The sequence below is a fragment of the Anabrus simplex genome, chromosome 4 (assembly GCF_040414725.1).
Source record: "Anabrus simplex isolate iqAnaSimp1 chromosome 4, ASM4041472v1, whole genome shotgun sequence".
NCBI classification, from domain to species: Eukaryota; Metazoa; Arthropoda; class Insecta; order Orthoptera; family Tettigoniidae; genus Anabrus; species Anabrus simplex.
Window position 1 is genome coordinate 22890188 of NC_090268.1, and position 14054 is coordinate 22904241.

A 14054-nucleotide genomic window follows, 5' to 3' on the forward strand; every position below is an offset into this window, starting at 1 on the left:
AAGAAGAAGAAGAGTTCCAACTACGTACATCCTGACTTCTGTTTGCTTCCAGCCGATACCAGATATGGGTGAATGCTGACCATTGCTATCTTTTTAGTAAAATAAATTAATAATTGTTTTTCCTTTCTGGGGTATGAAAACACATTATCTCCATGAATAAGCACAAGAGGAAAGTGTTTATCTGTGTGCCTGCTGTCATTTCTTGATGGATACAGTACTTTTGCATCCATCTCTTGGCACAGGCCAGAGTAAAATGTAACTTCCACCGAAGTGCCAGTCAACATCCATCGCTGTGACAATATGGAAGTTGCTTTGGTATGGGTAGTGCTGAGTAATGACGTTTAGAGCATGACTAGTGCATCTGAGTGTTATGAAAGGTGCTGCTCATAGGGTCAGTCGTGCTGCAATAGTACTTTCTGACCCAGTGAGGAAAGCAATGGCAAACTACCTCGCTCCTCATCTTGCCTAGTACGCCTCATTTTGGTGCCGCCATTGGTTTTTGGGGTTTCCTTATAACCGCATAACCTTTGGTGGTGCTATTTGAGGATCCAACGAACCTCTGGGCTGATGACCTAACAGACAGACATGGTCTGACACCATAGTTAGCCGGTTCGAGTCCCGTTAGTCTAAAAAATTTTCAACATCAGCATGTTGACCGGCAGGGTAGGGGTGGTTGTGGTATATAATTTCTTATCACTAGATTGCGTACCAAAAGCCTGCATTAAATTCCAAACTTCTCTGCATTGCTCGTATGGAGTGAGGTAATATGACGCTGTTGATGGTGATTCGTCCGTCGGATGGCGACGTAAAGTCCTGCACACACACCTTGCTGCTGTTCGATAGGAGTAGGATATGTGCCGGCACCGGGCATCACCCTTTTCCTTCCTGCTATCACATATCACATCATTCATTTCTTCTCATTAACCTGAGGAATGGCGCCCTGTCCTGAAAGCTCGTCTTACTTCGTACCCGGCCCCGAAGAGAAACGGGACAATAGTTGTACGTACAAGCAGGAGATAAAACGCCTTCCCCTCTGAGTTTGAAGAATGACATCGGAACAAATGTTTATTTTGGATGATTCATTTTCGTTGTAGGTGTTCCAGTGGTAAAGATATGATTCGGCTAACATTGGATTTCGTATTCTTGGTTCTTTCTCTATAAAATACCTCTCATTCTACGAGGTGAGGTCATTTTGATACACATAATAATATTAACGTGGACTATTGGCATACGACTGAACCAAGATGTACTCCCTGGTTTTAAGTTTTCCCGTATTGAATGCGATAATGGCTAATCGTTATAATGGCAGACTTAATGAGTGAGTTATACACTTTTGAGTATTTATCGGGGTATTAGATTAATTATTTGTTTAACTATATTGTTTTCAGAGAAACTTATTTTAAACCACAAAATATTTTTTCATTGGATCTTAGAGCTTTGCACTATGTTTAACAGCTATACGTCCACACATATCATAATTCGAGAAAATATCAAAACATTGATTATGTCACGCACTGTTATGTGTTTATCATGATGGCTTCAGTATTAATATTTACGATATTTACTGTTACTTTCTTGTCACGACAGGAGGATTTTATATTTCAGCTGTTCCTGGCTCCTGTTCCCATGTTTCCCACCGTGCAGATCATTTGCTTGACATGATCGATTGGAGAGTTTACGCCATCGCTTTTCGAACATACGCCATCTCCAGTAGAAATCTGTTGGCGGAGCATGACGTCCATGAAGGCATGAAAGAATTTTCGAACATCAAATATTGTATGAATTTCGTGTTTTAAATCAAGAAATTGTAAATTAGCTGACCATTCAACGTATAAAAACTCCAGGAGGAAGACACAAAGTGTAAACAAAGCAAACGAGGCAAATATAAAACATGCAGTTACACAGATAAAGAGCAGAAGCCGTAGGTTTGGAGAAATATATGTATATATTGAGGAATGTTAAGTTACACGAAAGAGAGAATAATAAAAAAAGCACAGATCTCAACGTCTAACATAAAAGTGATAGAAAACGCGAAGTAAGTGGGACAGGCTAACCATGGTTCCCCGTCACGCTCTCTCAGCAGTAGATCAGCTACTTATAACGAACAATAAATCATTTTTCGTCCGCCCCTGTGGTGTAGTGGTTAGCGTGATTAGCTGCCATCCCCGGAGGTCCGGGTTCGATTCCCGGCTCTGCCACGAAAATTTGAAAAGTGGTACGAGGGCTGGAACGGGGTCCACTCAGCCTCGGGAGGTCAACTGAGTAGAGATGGGTTCGATTCCCACCTCAGCCATCCTCGAAGTGGTTTTCCGTGGTTTCCCACTTCTCCTCCAGGCGAATGCCGGGATGGTACCTAACTTAAGGCCACGGCCGCTTCCTTCCCTCTTCCTTGTCTATCCCTTCCAATCTTCCCATCCCTCCACAAGGCCCCTGTTCAGCATAACAAGTAAGGCCGCCTGGGCGAGGTACTGGTCATTCTCCCCAGTTGTATCCCCCGACCAAGAGTCTGAAGCTCCAGGACACTGCCCTTGAGGCGGTAGAGGTGGGATCCCTCGCTGAGTCCGAGGGAAAAGCCGAACCTGGAGGGTAAACAGATGATGATGATGATGATAAATCATTTTTCGCTAATAAAGTGAACTTGCTTTGTACAGACTTCCGACAGTGCCTAGCAGTAGTTACTCACTCTTACGGAACAGCTTTTATTCAATCAAGTTTTAAATAGTACATTTTATGTTCCAAAATTAGGATCTAACTTCACGGAATGGCTTCTAAAACTCGATAACGGAGAACTAGGACAAATGGCACTACCAACGTTGAACAAAGCCAGATTTTAAAATAATATTATACGAGATTCACTTGATTCTTGTTTTTATCCAAGTGAGAGTACAATACTTCCCAAAGTAGAAAATATGTTTTGCCCAAGAAATGAACAAGTTAAATTAACCAAGCAATAGGTTCTGAATGGTTTGATAGGTGGTCAAATAACGTACATTAGCATTGACTACATAGTGTGGGACGATGTTAATGAAAATAGTAAAGCCACTTTGGGCAATGACATGAGAATGAATCTACGGAAGCCATTCAAAAATATCGTCCATGCGCTAGTTCAGACGGGCTCAGCTTGAGGAAGAAATTGTTTCATTTCAAGAATAGATCTTGCATCTGTGAATCTGGGTATACAATTCATTTTTAATGCAGGCAATTTCCTAGAGATGTAGCATTCTCTGCCACACTGAATATGTCACCAGGAGAAACTTTTAGTTGGAATAAATCTCCCCACTCCAGTTGTATGTAGGTTTCTCAAAAATAGCCAGATCCATTGACGTCAAAACACAAGTCCAAGGTATAACTACACTCAGTATAGTGCAAGGAAATACTACCGTACCTGTTTTCATTCAATTCAAATGCCGTATAAAACCTCGAAAGTGCACTTTTGTTCATAAGATGTATTAAAAGTCCATTTAGAACTTCCAGACACTTTACAGGTAGTCATTTCGCATATCGAAGGCAGGATTAAGTTCTAGTATATAATATTGAATGTCATACCTTACGTTCCACAGGTTTTAGTCAGAATGATTTAGTTAAAGAAATCATAACTTTAATTACAGATGTCAATCGAAACGTCCAGAAATATTCAAGTAATGGGTTATATCTGTAAGAAGGAAAGTCTGAACTCCAATAAAATACAGTTTTATCTGTGATCACATATTTTGTTTATTAAGTGTAGCCTTTAGTTCAATGTGAAGTGTGTATTTTTTCATACGAGTGCTGTCCTATATACATTGAGCTAGTGAGTTATGACCGAAAGCAATCCTTGTATGAAGGTCATGGCAACTTTTCGAGTGTTAGAGGAAAACTGAACAAACTTACAATTTTTAGCCATGCATAGGCTAAACAAGTTCACCACGTGTGTAAAAGTGGTGAGTCAATAGGATGCATGATATTGTTTGAATTGAGTTTGTAAAACTTCAATGATCTTTTTTTATTTCAAGATATTCACGTAACATAGCAGCATGAATTTTTAAGATGATGATGATGCTTGCTGTTGAAAGAGGCCTAACAGCTAGGTCGATCGCCCCTATTGGTACGAGTTACAACGAAATGAAACGATAATTAAATTTCAAAATATATCCACTAAGTAAAGTATAAAACGAATGATAATTTTTAAAATGTCTGATTCACAATACCTTATTTTCTGAGATGATTCTTGTTATAAAAATGGATTCAAAATACAGGTCATTGGTCCCTCATAATAGTACTAATCACAGGTAACGTAGATTCATGGTGTTCCTCGCATGGAGGTACTAATAGCAGGTAATGCAGACCCATGGTATTTTACACATAACACACCACTCGCAGGCAGCACAGATCCAAGGGGTTCTTCACACAAGGGCCACACTCGCAAGCAACGCAGACCCATAATGTTCCTCACATAATGTTACTAATCTTGGGCAGCAGCCAAACCCGTGTTTTTTCTCATATAGTGGTTTTACTCATTGGTAATGCACACCCATTCTAATCAGATGGGTATCAAAACATTCCAACCCGGCGTACGACGCAGCTGATTTCCCCCTACCCCCTCGCCATGGTGACATACACCCGATGGTACTGACCGCAGGCAGCGCCCAGATCTGTGGTGTTCCTCACATAAGGGTATCACTCCCAGGTAACGTAGAACGATAGTGTTCCACACATGGTGCTACTAATCGCAATTAACGTCGACCTATGATGTTTTTCACGTAATGTTACTAATGACAAGTAGTCTCATGGTTCTAATTTCATTATCCCTTGGTCGCCACTTTTAGACACCCCTTATGGCAAGCAGGGGATACCGTGGGTGAATACTTAGTCTGCGTTCCCCACCCACAGTGTGTGTGTGTGTGTGTGTGTGTGTGTGTGGGCCGCCAGAGCTGTTTCATTTCACTTAAGACCGCCGGTGAATCGGTTATCCGCCTATCCGACACCTGGGACGCGCCATGTGGGAGTATCACCTTTCCTCCTCCTACGACAGCGTAGTAGAGTTGTGGAAATCAAGAGGATGAATGATATTGTTTGCATAAAGGTTCTAAAACTGAAATGATTAATTCGTTGCCAGTATCTCTATTTAATACAGTAGCATGAATTTTTAATCCATACAGTAGTGTCTATCTCCACTCTAGTGAGAACCGTCGCACCCCTTACTAACACACATACCTCCACTCCTCCTTAACAGGTATGCATATCCATTTCTATCCCTCTGAGATCTTTATTTGGATACCAGGTTCAAACTGCATCGAAGAATGTTGAATGTGAGGGTATTTAAGGGTTGTAGTAAGAATGTAAAGGAGAGGGCATATGAGTGATCGGTAATACCACGTTTAGTGTGTATGGAACCGTCAACAAGATTACTTGATTCTAGAACTGGCCAACAAATTCAAAGAAAATCAGCACGATTTGTTCTGGGGGATTTCAAACAAAGGTAAATGGTTGCGAAAAGATTACAAACTTGGGACAGGGAAGACTTGAGAGTAAGGGAACGAGCTGCTCGACTACGTGGTATGTTCCAAGTTTTCACTTGGGAGGCGGAGTGGAATGACGTTGACAAACAAAGACAGGCAAAAGTGTAAAACTGGAATGATACACACATTACACTATTAGTCACATTCAAATTTCGCCTAAAATCTGCATAGGGTAGTCCGAAAGGAGAAGAATTGAATGTTTCCACTTCACATAAATTTTAATGCATATTTCGGTGAATTGATAATGGTTAGTACATTTAATTAACTGCTGAAATCTTCACAACTGAATGCAGAATATTGCTTCTGCTGTCTGCGTATCTTCTGTAATGCGAGGATCCATTTATTTGTTTACATTTATGGAGCCGAGTATTTGGCACCAATGACGAAGCCAAATTGAGCTGAGTTATTACTGAAAGGCCCAATGCTCCAATCTCTCTTGAAGTAAGTGGGGTATATGCCGGGAACCAGATATTCCACTTCAACGAAGTAATCTTTCCCGGGCTCGACAATGGGACGCGTGAACTCGTCCCCAAGAACATGGAGAGGTATAAGCGCGTCCTGTCCTGGTCTTATGGCCCAGTCCCATGAACCCTCCGCGATGCGATGGTAGTTCTCTCCATAGTCCTGAAAGCATAGAAAAACAGTTACATTTAGTCTAGACTGTACATTATTTGTCTGTGTTGAGAACTCACATGGCTGAATCGTCAACAGTTTTCCCTCACCTGTTCCGGAATAGTCTTGTTATCGTAGTGGTTTACAAGAAAAATTTGGAGTGTTGGAGCTAACTTATACCTTCCACTGGGAATGAATATTCTACTGGATTTCAGATTCTACAATCCACTGGATCGTACATAAAAATCAATGTTTAAAACTACATCCTAACATCACTGACAAAAATAAAATGGGTGTATGAGAAAATATGGTACTATTTGCGTAGGTCCTACTGTACTTGTACCTGTCTGATATTGTCAAATGCACTGGGGATACCGATTATTACGATTCGGTAAAAATAGCCATCTCCCTGTTGCCGATTTATGAAGACATCAGGTCTCTACCGACGAGGCGTGGGGTCGCGTGCTCTTCTCAGATGAGAGCAGATTCAGTCTGAGTAGTGTTTCTAGTCGTACCCTCATCTGCGAGAGGCGAGAACTCGGGAACATTGTCGGCGATGATCATTTTGGTTGTTCAAGTGTTTTGGTGCGGGGAGGCATAATGTTGGATGGGCGTACCGACCTACAAATCTTTGATCGGTGTACACTCACCGGTCAACGTTATTGTTTCAGTGTACTCCTTCCCAATCTGCGTCTTTTCAGGGATGCATTCGTCCCTGACTTAATTTTTATGTCTGACCACATCGAACAGCGCAGGTGTATGAGATGATGTTCGGCGAATGGACTGGCCTGCCTATCACCCCACTTACATCCCATCGATCACGTGTGGGACATGCTGCAGCACGTCCACATGCACCAATGACCATCCAGCAATTGTCAACCGCGCTGGTGGAAGAAAGAACGCCCTGCCAAAAGAATTCCTTACCAATCTTGTGGCCAGCATGGGAACACATTTCAGAGTACGCATCGCTGTCCGTGGTGATCACAGACCCTTTCAAGAACCATATCCCTTCTTTTGCGATGTACAGGGGACAATGATTAGTCGCGGTGACTTATGTGTAATTTATTGTCTCTGCATACATTTTTAATTTCTGTTCGTCCCATCGCATATCCCCTTCATTTGCCTACCGTACCATACTGTAGCTGTATGCGCAGTTCAAGTTTCATTTGTGTTACTTGGCAGTGACACAACATTCGAAAGTTACTTTGGTCCTTAAGATTTGCACAGTAGTGTATACGGCTGAACTTAAATGCCCATCATATGATTACACTTGGTGATATAAGGCGGTAATCGTCACGATCATGAACATCTCAAGACACGAAATGAAATTAATGTCATAGAATACATCAAAGGACTGACATAAGAATGGGAGACAGAGTAACATCTTGCCTTGCTTCACGGAATGTGATAAAAGAAGCAATATGTACAGTCAGGCTGATGCTACTGCCTGGTATATGGTGTTCCCACCTGACGACATGTGGTTACTGTCCAGGAATTATGGCGAGTTGCACACATAGGGGGCCTTTCGCCCTGTAAGACGCACTTGAAATTTGACACGGTAAATCCCTCGAATAGAAACCGATATACGAACGCCGCTTATAGTTGCGATTTATAACAATAATGGATTATCACTTAATATACTTTTACCCTCTCACCCAAAGGATTCCACTTCTGAAGAACCAAGCCACATTCATGTGCCTTGCCATTTACGCAACTTAGAACAGGCGAGGGATAGGTTGGTGTAATTCAATGCCCCACACATTGCGTACTGAAAGGACACAATAGATGATGATGATGAAGGTTGTTCAAAGGGGCCTAACATCCTGTTCTTGAGTCCGTGATGCTATGAGACGCAACGAAATGAAATAATAGATTAAAATTTATCCACTGGCAAGCATTTGAATGAGGTAAATAATGAGGAAAATGATTATGAATGAAAAATAATCAGTGCATCTACTGTAATTCGCAAAGCCTTATTTAGCATAAAATGATTTTAAAATACAACAAAATACTCTAAAATTAAACAAGGCATTGCCTTTAAAGGGATTTAATTAATTTTCATCAGCTTAAAAGCTCAAAACGTAGACCTATTTTATATAATAAAAAAATAGGAATTCAATTCGTAGTGAAAGGGATATTAAAAGAAAATTATAATCTTAACTTTCTGGAAAAGAAAACACTATTCCTCATAAGTGGTCTACTGATTGCTCGTCTTCTCGTAGAATGAGGGAGATGGTTTGCGGAAGTTTCAAATTACGGCGCAGATCGGCCAGGTCCGTGCACTGCGTAAGAATGTGTACTGCGGTGAGATGACCGCCGCAAGTACACAAACGGGTGTGGCGGGGTGTTCTCCTTTCAGTAAGCAGTAAGTTAAGGACAACTTAATAGCATCCGCAAAAGTAGAGTTAGGTTGGCAACATGTGTATTCCGTACGAGCACCTTTGCTAGCCTTCTCGCTGAATCTGGTGGGCCGCCTTTACAGCTTACAATAATTCGCTTTTACGTCGCACTGACACAGATAGGTCTTATGGCGATAATTTATTAGAAAAAGGCTAGGAGTAGGAAGAAAGCGGGCTTGGCCTTAATTAAGGTACAGTACCATTGAAATAACGCCTGTTGTTGAACGTCCTTGAAAGTGCTCCGTAATTCGCCTACCGAGTATCAAAATGTATCATACATACGCAATACGTATTTACCGTGAGTGGGATCCGCTAGATTTATAAATATATATTTCATTTTTAGTGCACCAAACATGAACCACAAAGCTGTGAATGAGAAGATTAGCGAATTTGAAAGACGTATGTCTCAATTCCAAGGGCGCCTGGAGGAAGCTCTAACTGCTACTACTAACAATGCCACTAATCCCAAACAGTTGCTACGTGTGTTTGAACGTGACTTCCGTGACTTTCGAGAATCTATTTCAGCGGAAATAACCGATTTGAAGAGAAATATAAGTGAAATTGAACAACGTCTTGAAATACAAGAAGCATTGTCAGATGAAGCGGCCCAATACAGCAGACGCAATTGTCCCCTGGTGCATAGTGTTAATGAGACTGCTGGTGAAGATGTGTACAGCAAGGCCTTGGATACCATCAGAGATAAACTGCAGATTGACCTGAATATTGACTGCATTGATCGATGTCACAGATTAGGGCGACAACAGAGATCGACTGCTGATGTGGTGACATCAGGAAACAGACCAATTATCATAACATTTCTTAGATATCATCAATGAGATAGAGTATGGCGCGCTAAGCGGCTACTAAAAGGCACTAAACTTCTTATAACTGAATATCTGACAGCTACAAGGAAGGAGATGTTCCGCAAGGCACGTGATATATTTGGAATGCGTAACACCTATACGCAATATGACACGGTTATCGTCCTCGCAGCCGATGGAAAGAAGATGCACTTAAACACTCCTGCAGAATTAAATTCTGTGATTGGACGGTTAGGCGAAATTAGCACTAAGAAATAATTATGATTGTGTTCTTGTTATTGCTATGGTATAGTAGGCCTATTCTATGTTTTAGGTTAGTTATGTTTAGTAAGTGTGTGTGTTTGTGTGAATCAGCTGGAAGTTATATTTTATGGCATGGTCGTGGTTAGCCGCTATCTGTTTATTCTCAACTTCTGCCTGAGGATTTAAGTATAACAATGTCAATCACTTCTATTGCAAGCATAGACTTGACAACAGACACCACCCATCCTTTCTCCTTGGCACCGATTTCTAGTTTTACTCCTCTTACCTCTCTCTCTTCCCAGATTCTCTCTCCAGATCTGTCTGTTCGTAGTATTTTAGAAACGAAAGTGAAAGCATTTCCACGCGCTTTGTTGTGTGCTCATATTAACAGTCAATCTATTGTAGCTCACCATGATGAACTGAAAGCCATTTTTGAAAACACTTTATTTCATATAATTGCTGGAAGTGAGAGTTGGCTATGTAGTTCAATTCCTTCCAGTATGGTTGAAATACAAGTGTATCGTATTCATCGATTTGATAAGATGAGCAGTGTGGAGATGGTGTTGCGTTGTTTTGTAAGCTTAATTTCAGGAGTACAGTGGTAAAAATGTCTACCACTACTACAAATCCTGTTCCTGAAATTATGTTTGCTGAAATTATTATAGACACTGTTAAAGTACTCATTGGGGTTGTATGTATTGGTGAGTTAGAGGACAATTTAATGAGACTTTTACCATCTTATGAACACGTGATTATACTAGGCGACTTTAATACAAATTTGCTAACTCGGACTAATGAAACAATACGTTTTCGAAATATTTTTCTCTCTTGTGACATGACAATATTGCCCTCGGAACCAACTAACCACGCTCATACTTCCACCGTTTCTTCTGATACACTCATTGATCTCATGATACCAATAATCCACACAAGGTTCTTAAACACGGTCAAATACTGTTCCTGAAATATCAACTCATGACCTTATATACTTAGCGTATTCACTAAGAGTTCCTAAATATAGGTCGAAATACGTGACTTTTAGAGATTTAAAAATATAGATTTTCATCACCTAAAAGAAGATGCATGCAAATGTCCTTGGGGTAGCATAATACCAATGAATGATATAGATGAAAAACTGGAAAATATTAATTCTCATATTCATGGACTTTACAATAAGCATGCTCCTAAGCGCTGTGTGAAAGTAACACGCCCGCCCTGTCCGAGGCTGACAACAGAATTTAGATCTCTGATGGCTCAGCGTGATTCGTTATATAGACGTTACAAACGAAATTTATCAGCTAACATTTGAACAATACCGTGTACTGCAACATCGAATTAAATAAATGATCCGCAATAAGAAATTCGATTACTTTCGGCGTCTATCCAATAATATAAACGCTGGTAGTACTTGGCGACAACTTCGCTCATTAGGTATTGGAGGGCCTCCTGTGAACCATGCTAAACCATAAATACCACTTGACGAGATTAATAGACACTTTTCAACAAATGCTTTTTGTATTTTTTTAAGACTTTATTGGCGAAGTACTATATAATGTTTTATTTATTATGACCTAACCTGTACTGTTATTTGTAGAGCATAAGATAACGTAATGACCTAACCTATACTGTGTAAGATTGGTGACGTGCATTTGTAAATAGTAGAATTCTGTTCTATAGTTCCTGGAAAGATCCAGAACGTGACATAACTTTTGTACAGGGTGTGTTACTTTGTTAGTAATGTGTTCTAGAAAATATTTCTGACTGTTCTGGAAATACGACATTCGCGATCAGGCGTATTCTAGAATGTTAGTCAAAGTTCGCGATCGAAAGTAAGGTTGTGATTGGTGAGTCTAGGTGGCGATAGGGAACTCGTGCACGCTGATTGGCTGCCTCCAAGGGCGGAATATCCTATATATAGTGAGCGAGGCAGTGTTCGAATTGATTCTGTATCCTGAATTCTGTCGGTCTTGGTCTATCTGTCTGCGAGCAGCCTCCCAGTTTCCGGGATGGCACTCTCCTCGGGTAAGCACTCTTGAATTCCGTTCCTGCTAAAATTTCCGTAATGTTCCGATTTGCTTTTCATACAGGAGTCTGCCCTAACCTCGCCTAGATTCACCAAATTAGTTACTTATGACGCCTTAGTTTTTCAGCTGGCCTTACCTGTTTGTTTCCGAGGCATTCCCATTTCTTGTTTCACTAAAATATGTAGATTGTAGCTTATTATTATTTCCCTTGGGGTTTGCCTCTGGTAGTTCTGTATCACTTTAGGTACGCTAGATTTTGGAGAAACTGTTCCACTTCACTGTATATTGCATCGCCCAAGTGCATTGGTAAATAGATGTATAGTTGTTTTAAAGTTTGAATTTACACTGCTACGAAAAGGCTATGTATATCACTGAACTTATAGCTCGTAACTTGGAATTGTATTTGAAATGTATTTGTAAAATTATTTTGTAAATAATATTTTTAAAACCAAGGATCACGGCGGTTTATTTTCGGAATCCGCTATATAAGCCATGTCCATGCCTTTGGTAGGTTCCCAGCCCTTTTCATCTTCCCGGTTTGTTGTTCACTAGTTGGCCCTACTGATATTTACGTGCATGTTTTGTTGGAGATCCGCTTAATGCCAGCTACTGTTTTTCTGAGTGTGTAGTGATTTCTTACTTTGTGTAGTTTACTCTTACCTTCCCCTTTTAACTGTGTTTGTGCCTTGTTTTGGTGTTACCACTGTAGTAGAGGTAACACTTTTACTCCTGAACACGATATAATGCAGGCCACCACCAAGTCTATAATACGACAACAATCATCTGATCGCCCATGTTTCGAATTTCGAAATGTTTCAAAGCCTGAAGTGAGACGAGGACTGATTTCAATTAAATCTCATGCAACGGGGGCTGATGAAATCCCTATTTTCTCTATTACTAAGATTATGGATATTATACTGCCGGTTATTGCTGACTTATTTAATGCAAGCCTCTCCCGTAGTTTTTTTCCGACAAAGTGGAAGGATGCACAAGTTGCTCCAGTTCCAAAAAGGTCGCCAGCTAATGTAGCATCTGACTTTCGTCCTGTATGCATTCTTTCAGAACTGTCTAAAGCTCTAGGAAAATTGATCTATAGCCAACTTGAACAATATCTGGAAAAATATGCTCTGCGTGACCCCTTCCAATCTGGTTTCAAGAGAGGACATAGCACAGGAACGGCACTACTAAGAATTACAGACGACGTTAGACGAGCTATAGATGAGCGGAAAGTGACTATACTTATTTTACTTGACTTCAGTAGTGCGTTTGACACAGTAAATATTGATATATTATTACCGAAACTATAAATATTTAATCTGAGTCCCTCTGCTATTCAGCTCTTTGCTTCATACCTCATCAATCGGCGACAACTTGTTGTCATAAACGGCATCACCACATACTGGAAGACAATGCAAACAGGTGTCCCACAGGGATATGTGATTGGACCTCTTCTGTTTACTCTATATATCAATGATATATCTTCTCAGTTCAGTAACTGTAAGTATCATTTATATACAGATGTTCTACAAATATATTATTACTGTAAAGCTATTGATATTGAGTTTGGAATTCATCAGATGAATTCTTTTTTAAATCTGATTAGCTCCTATTCTAATAAGATATGTTTATTATATTGGTATTATAAATTTATTCATTCAGCACAAATATTTTAGGTTCCCTATGGGAATCAACATCCACATCAAAACAAGAACTCTCTATAAGATTTGCTGATGATATTGCCACAGACAAATGTATGCAGAGAATGATCAACATATTAGCAGAAACTTAACGGCAAAGGGAACCTCAATTTTTTTTTTTTTTTTGCTAGTTGCTTTACGTCTCACCGACACAGATAGGTCTTATGGCGACGATGGGACAGGAAAGGGCTAGGAGTGGGAAGGAAGCGACCGTGGCCTTAATTAAGGTACAGCCCCAGCATTCGCCTGGTGTGAAAATTGAAAACCACGGAAAATCATCTTCAGGGCTGCCGATAGTGGGGTTCGAACCTATTATCTCCCGAATACTGGATACTGGCCGCACTTAAGCGACTGCAGCTATCGAGCTCGGTACCTCAAAATTAATACAAGGAAAACAAAAACCATGACAATATGTAATGAAAAGAAAACACCTATAACACACTTCAAAGTTGGGCCCGATAAAAATTAACAAGTGAAACAGTTTTGCTACCTAGGAACCTTAATCATGCGTGATAATCAGAGCTTATCAGAAGCCACGAAAAGGATAGCATTCCAAGATAAAAAGCATCTGCTGGCCAGAAAACATATGGATATTCAAACTGGGAAGGCGTTTACAAACATCTTTGTTTGGAGCGTGCTTCTGTATGACTGCGAAAGCTGGACATTAGCAGAGCAGCAAAAGAGAAGACTAGAGTCAATTGAAATATGGACCTGGAGAAGAATGCAGAGGATAAGTTGGACTGAAATGGAGAGCAATGTA

The 14054-nt window shown here is 40.4% G+C and overlaps 1 protein-coding gene across 1 annotated transcript in view; it reads right to left on the minus strand.

The window, feature by feature from the left end:
• Positions 1–5772: 5772 nt before the first annotated feature.
• LOC136872358 (uncharacterized) overlaps positions 5773–14054 on the minus strand; it is a 45253-nt gene continuing 36971 nt past the window's right edge. Inside the window, exon 3 of the mRNA XM_067146169.2 lies at positions 5773–6122. Coding sequence (XP_067002270.2) covers positions 5853–6122 — 270 coding nt within the window. The 3' untranslated portion in view covers positions 5773–5852. The remainder of the gene's footprint in view (positions 6123–14054) is intronic.